General features: G+C 58.5%; 1 protein-coding gene across 1 annotated transcript in view; it reads right to left on the bottom strand.

Moving 5' to 3' along the window:
- Positions 1–3,462: 3,462 nt before the first annotated feature.
- The window catches only part of imp4 (IMP4, U3 small nucleolar ribonucleoprotein), a 22,388-nt gene continuing 19,360 nt past the window's right edge, over positions 3,463–6,490 (bottom strand). The window contains 5 exon segments of the mRNA NM_001016629.2: positions 3,463–3,724; positions 3,842–3,915; positions 4,651–4,745; positions 4,815–4,969; positions 5,735–5,867. Coding sequence (NP_001016629.1) covers positions 3,612–3,724; positions 3,842–3,915; positions 4,651–4,745; positions 4,815–4,969; positions 5,735–5,867 — 570 coding nt within the window. The 3' untranslated portion in view covers positions 3,463–3,611.

Raw genomic sequence — 6,490 nt, 5'->3', positions numbered from 1 at the left:
CCCCATTGGGTGGGATCCACCTCCCCCCCCATGGTTTCCTTATTTGGGTTCTGCCACATTGGGTGGGATCCACCCCCCTCCAATGTTTCCTTATTTGGGTTCTGCCCCATTGGGTTGGGAATCCCACCTTCCCCCCCCATGTTTCCTTATTTGGGTTTCTGCCCATTGGGTGGGACCACCCCCCCCCCATGTTTCTAATTTGGGTTCTGCCCCATTGGTGTGGGATCCACCCCCCACCCCCCCCCCATGTTTCCTTATTTGGGTTCTGCCCAATTGGTGGATCCACCCCGCCCCCCATGTGTTTTCCTTATTTGGGTTCTGCGCCATTGGGTGGGATCCACCCCCCCCCCCAATGTATTCCTTATTTGGGGATTCTGCCCCATTGGGTGGGATCCCCCCCGCCCCCCGCCCCCCCCATGTTTCCTTATTTGGGGCTGCCCCATTGGGTGGGATCCACCCCCCCCCCCCCATTGTTTCCTTATTTGGGTTCGTGCCCATTTGGTGGGATTCCCACCCCCCCCCATGTGTTCCTTATTTTGGGTTCATGCCCCCCATTGGGTGGGATTCCACCCCCCCCCCCCCTTCTCCCCCCCCCCCCCCCCCCCCCCCCTGCCCCCATGTTTCGTATTTGGGTTTCTGCCCCCCCATTGGTTGTTTGGGATCCATCGTCCCCCCCCATGTTTTCGCTTATTTTTGGTTCTGCCCACTTGGGTTGGATCCACTCCCCCCCCCATGTTTCCTTATTGGGTTGTCTGCCCCATTGGGTGGGATCTCAAGCCTCCCCCCCGCCCCCCCCATTTTCCTTATTTGGGTTCTGCCCCATTGGGTGGGATCCACCTCCCCCCCCAGTTTCCTTATTTGGGTCTGCCCATGGGGTGGATCACCTTCCCCCCCCCATGTTTTCCTTAATTGGGGGGTTCTGCCCCATGGGTGTGATGCCACCTTCCCCCCACCCATGTTCCTATTTCGGGTTCTGCCCACTTGTGGTGGGAATCGCACCCCCCCCATGTTTCTTATTGGGTTTCTGCCTCCATTGGTGGGATCGCACCTCCCCCCCGCATGTTTCTTTATTTGGGTGGTTCGCCCATTGGTGTGGATCCAACGCTCCCCCACCCATGTTTCCTTATTTGGGTTCTGCCCATTGGGTGGGGAATCCACCTCCCCCCGCCCCAATGTTCTTTATTTTGGGTTCTGCCATTGTGGATCCCATCCCCCCGCCCCCCATGTTTCTCTTATTGGTTCTGGCCCATTGGGGTGGATCACACCCCCCGCCCCCCCATGTTTCCTTATTTGGGTTCGTGCCCATTGGGTGGATCCACCCCCCCCCGCCCACCATGTTTCCTTATTTGGGTTCTGCCCCATTGGGTGGACCAACCCCCCCCCCCATGTTCCTTATTGGTTCTGCCCATTGGGTGGGATCTCACCCCCCCCCCCCCATGTTTCCTTATTTGTTGTTCTGCCCCATTGGGTGGGATCCATCTCCCCCCCCCATGTTTCCTTATTTGGGTTCTGCCCCATTGGGTGGGATCCACCCCCCCCCCATGTTTCCTTATTTGGGTTCTGCCCCATTGGGTGGGATCCACCCCCCATGTTTCCTTTTGGGTTTCTGCCCCATTGGTGGGATCCACCTCCCCCCCCCCATGTTTCCTTATTTGGTTCTGCCCCATTGGGTGGGATCCACCCCCCCCCCCCCATGTTTCCTTATTTGTGGTCTGCCCATTGGTGGGATCCACCCCCCCCCATGTTTTCCTTATTTGGGTTCTGCCCATTGCGTGGATCCACCTTCCCCCCCCCATGTTTCCTTATTTGGGTTCTGCCCCATTGGTGGAATCCACCTTCCCCCCCATGTTTCCTTATTTTGGGTTGCCCATTGGGTGGGATCCACCCCCCCCCATGTTTCCTTATTTGGGTTCTGCCCCATTGGGTGGGAGGTTGAACTGAATCAATGGTTTGAGCTGAGTCTGTTTCCCCCCCCACAGGTATTTTCTGGCCCCCCCAGCAGAAATGGTGAGTAACTGTGCCCACTGGGAACCTGTGCCCCCTGCCACCTTACGGCCCCGGCCTGGGAACCTGTGCCCCCTTACAGCCCATACCCTGGGTACCTGTGCCCCCTGCCACCTTACAGCCCATACCCTGGTACCTGTGCCCCCTTACAGCCCATACCCTGGGTACCTGTGCCCCCTGCCACCTTACAGCCCATACCCTGGGTACCTGTGCCCCCTGCCACCCTGTGCCCAGCCATACCCTTGGTACAGCCCAGCAGTAGGCTACACTGCCCTACGGGCACCCCAATAATTCAGCTTCCCCTCCCCTTGCAGCGCCCCCCCAGGATCAGTATGAGGATGTCTCAGACCAACTGCAAGGACAGCCGTCGGCTGTGGCACTGGGTGAGTATGGGTTAATGCGCTGGGACTGGCGGTGCCAGCCTAATGCCCCAGGTTGGCATGTTGCCCCGGCTCCTCAGGGTGAGAATAATAATGTTCCTTTCTCCCAACCCCATAGGGTTCAACTGCCGCATCGGGAAGCCCAAGGGGCCCCGGGACCCTCCTGCTGAATGGAGCCGGTAGAGCGAGGGATCATGGGAAAGTGTGTGACACGGGGGGGGTCTGTGTGTTGTACTGACGCCCCCGAACCCCTAATTCTACTTTTACTTCTGGATTTAATTTAACTGGGGAGACAGCAGCGCCCCCATAATAAATAACTGACAGCGCGGGGCCCGGGGCCCATTCATTGGACTCCAGATTATTTATCTGGGGGGGCCCCATTGTGGGAAAGTGGAGCCTGGGGGGGCCATTATGGGAAAGTGGGGGGGGGGTATTGTGGGAATTTTGTGCCTCAACAGAAAAGAATCTGACCCGTGAGAGTCCGTTGGTTCTGCCCCTCGTGTAACTGGGGGGCCCCCGATTGTGTCAATGAGCCCGGGGGTCCGGCCCACTATGGGAATAACCCGGGGGCCCTCAGAAGCTCTGGGACAGGGACTGGGGGTTGCAAGTGGGGTGCAGGTATTTTGGGGGCCCCCTGTCCCTATGGCCCAGGCCCGGGTGCTGGAGAGGGAACGGTACCGACGGGTCACTGGATCCATACTGAGATCTCTCCCTGGCACCGCTAGGCGGGCACACTGGGCATGATACGCTGCATTAGTGGGATATACAGGGGCCCTCCAGTCGGGTTCTCGGGGGGCCCCAGTCCAACTCATACACAAGCCTAGGGTACTGGTACCAGCAATTAACCCATTACTGGGCTTCCCTTTCCCAGAATCCCGCAGGAGCCCAGACTGGCACTTGGGGATAAGCACCGGGAATCCTGGGTAATGGGCTCCTGGGAATCCCTTGCCGCTCCCTTGAGTTGGGGGGGGGGGGGGGTGTCTGTAGGGCCAAGTTGCCCCCCCCCATGGCAAACGGGTAAATCCCGGGTAACTATTTCCTGACCCGCGGCGCCGACTGGGTACAAAAATACACACAATTAGTTACAAAAGGTTTATTTACACAAAACCAGTCCCATTGCCCCCCCCCCGCCCATTGAGCCCCCGGCCTATTGAGCCCCCAGGCCCCCGGCCGATTGAGCCCCCGGCCTATTGGGCCCCCAGGCGCCCGGCCCATCGAGCCCCCGGCCTATTGGGCGCTGAGGTACTTCCGTTTCTTGGCGGTGTTGGTGTACGGGTGCCATCTCCACTCCACCTCAGAGGTGCCCTCGTTCTCCAGGGTGCCCAGCTTTATCATATACACTGCAAGAAGGGACAGGCCATTAGGTATGTGGGGCAGGGGGGGCATATGGGCACAAATGGGGCAGGGGCATATGGGCACAAATGGGGCATATGGGCACAAATGGGGCAGGTACTTACATTTCATCTCAAAGCGCGGCCCCACTTCCGTCAGCTCAATGTTCCTGTGGTCTGTCCTTCTGTACGTGTGGTGCCTGCAGGGGGGGCATTATTATTATTTATTGTACCCCCCCAACTGCATGGTATGTACCCAGCCCCTGTGGGAGGGGCCCAGGGAGGGGCAGGTACCTGCAGGGGGGGCATTATTATTATTTATTGTACCCCCCCAACTGCATGGTATGTACCCAGCCCCTGTGGGAGGGGCCCAGGGAGGGGCAGGTGCCTGCAGGGGGGGCATTATTATTATTTATTGTACCCCCCCAACTGCATGGTATGTACCCAGCCCCTGTGGGAGGGGCCCAGGGAGGGGCAGGTGCCTGCAGGGGGGGCATTATTATTATTTATTGTACCCCCCCAACTGCATGGTATGTACCCAGCCCCTGTGGGAGGGGCCCAGGTGCCTGCAGGGGGGGCATTATTATTATTTATTGTACCCCCCCAACTGCATGGTATGTACCCAGCCCCTGTGGGAGGGGCCCAGGGAGGGGCAGGTGCCTGCAGGGGGGCATTATTATTATTTATTGTACCCCCCAACTGCATGGTATGTACCCAGCCCCTGTGGGAGGGGCAGGTGCCTGCAGGGGGGGCATTATTATTATTTATTGTACCCCCCCAACTGCATGGTATGTACCCAGCCCCTGTGGGAGGGGCCCAGGGAGGGGCAGGTGCCTGCAGGGGGGCATTATTATTATTTATTGTACCCCCCCAACTGCTTGGCATGTACCTAGCCCCTATGGGAGGGGCCCAGGAGTGCCCAGGTAAGTACCTACCTGAATGAAATATAATCATCCTGATTGGCGAAGGTGATCACCCGCTTGCTCTCCTCCTTTGGGACAGGGAACAGGTATTTCATGATGTCAGCCACCTGGGGGGCAAATAGACGTCAGTCGGGGTAACAGCGGCGGGTATAGCGGGGGCATGAGGTGCCACTTACCCTCTGGCCCAGGCGGGAGCTGAAGTTATGGAAGATGAGGTGGGGGTGGGCCTCGGACATGGTGCCCAGGTCTGGGATGTCGTGTCTCATAACCACGTTGCACAGGGTGAAGTAGGCAGTGGGGCCGAACGGGAGGTGGCACACAATCAGCCCGTCTGGGGGGGTAATAACCACAGTCAGGCAAGCTCCTCATTGGCTCATTCATTCCAGCAACAATCTGCCCCCCCCCGTATCATTTCTCTCTCCCATCAGCCACCAACTGTGCCCAGCAACGCCCCCCAGTCTGGGTCACAAGCGGGCACCGGGGGTGGCATACACAGCTCCTTACTGTTCCTAGTTGGAGGCACAGGTGACTATAGGGGGGTTTATCCTGCTATAAGAATGCCCGGGTATCAGTGAATATTGGGGTACAGTTGGCACCGGGGGTGGCATACACAGCTCCTTACTGTTCCTAGTTGGAGGCACAGGTGACTATAGGGGGGTTTATCCTGCTATAAGAATGCCCGGGTATCAGTGAATATTGGGGTACAGTTGGCACCGGGGGTGGCATACACAGCTCCTTACTGTTCCTAGTTGGAGGCACAGGTGACTATAGGGGGGTTTATCCTGCTATAAGAATGCCTCGGGTATCAGTGAATATCGGGGTACAGTTGGCACCGGGGGTGCAATACACAGCTCCTTACTGTTCCTAGCCGGAGGCACAGGTGACTATAGGGGGGTTTATCCTGCTATACGAATGCCCGGGTATCAGTGAATATCGGGGTACAGTTGGCACCGGGGGTGGCATACACAGCTCCTTACTGTTCCTAGCCGGAGGCACAGGTGACTATAGGGGGGTTTATCCTGCTATACAAATGCCCCGGGTATCAGTGAATATCGGGGTACAGTGGAGTATGAGGAAGATGGGGGGCAGCGCTTACCTGGCATTCCCCGGTGCTCATGTACAATCAGCAGGTCAGTGACATCATTTGCCCTGCAGGCTTGCACCAATGCCCCCACCTCGTGTTTGCCCCTGTTCATGCGCTGGGCATTGGGGAAGATCAGCCGCATTTCCTGCAGGGGAGACAGAGAGCGGTGAGACCCACAGAACCTACAGCGCGGGCACCGTGCCCACTGTGCCAATCAGGGGAGACAGAGAGACCCACAGAACCTACAGCGCAGCACCGTGCCCACTGTGCCAATCAGGGGAGACAGAGAGACCCACAGAACCTACAGCGCAGGCACCGTGCCCACTGTGCCAATCAGGGGAGACAGAGAGACCCACAGAACCTACAGCGCAGCACCGTGCCCACTGTGCCAATCAGGGGAGACAGAGAGACCCACAGAACCTACAGCGCAGCACCGTGCCCACTGTGCCAATCAGGGGAGACAGAGAGACCCACAGAACCTACAGCGCAGCACCGTGCCCACTGTGCCAATCAGGGGAGACAGTGAGACCCACAGAACCTACAGCGCAGCACCGTGCCCACTGTGCCAATCAGGGGAGACAGTGAGACCCACAGAACCTACAGCGCAGCACCGTGCCCACTGTGCCAATCAGGGGAGACAGAGTGAGACCCACAGAACCTACAGCGCAGCACCGTGCCCACTGTGCCAATCAGGGGAGACAGAGAGCGGTGAGACCCACAGAACCTACAGCGCAGCACCGTGCCCACTGTGCCAATCAGGGGAGACAG

The sequence above is a fragment of the Xenopus tropicalis genome, chromosome 8, assembly GCF_000004195.4.
Source record: "Xenopus tropicalis strain Nigerian chromosome 8, UCB_Xtro_10.0, whole genome shotgun sequence".
Lineage (NCBI taxonomy): Eukaryota > Metazoa > Chordata > Amphibia > Anura > Pipidae > Xenopus > Xenopus tropicalis.
Note: the sequence above shows the minus strand (reverse complement) of the source record. Positions and strands in the feature narration are given on the sequence as shown.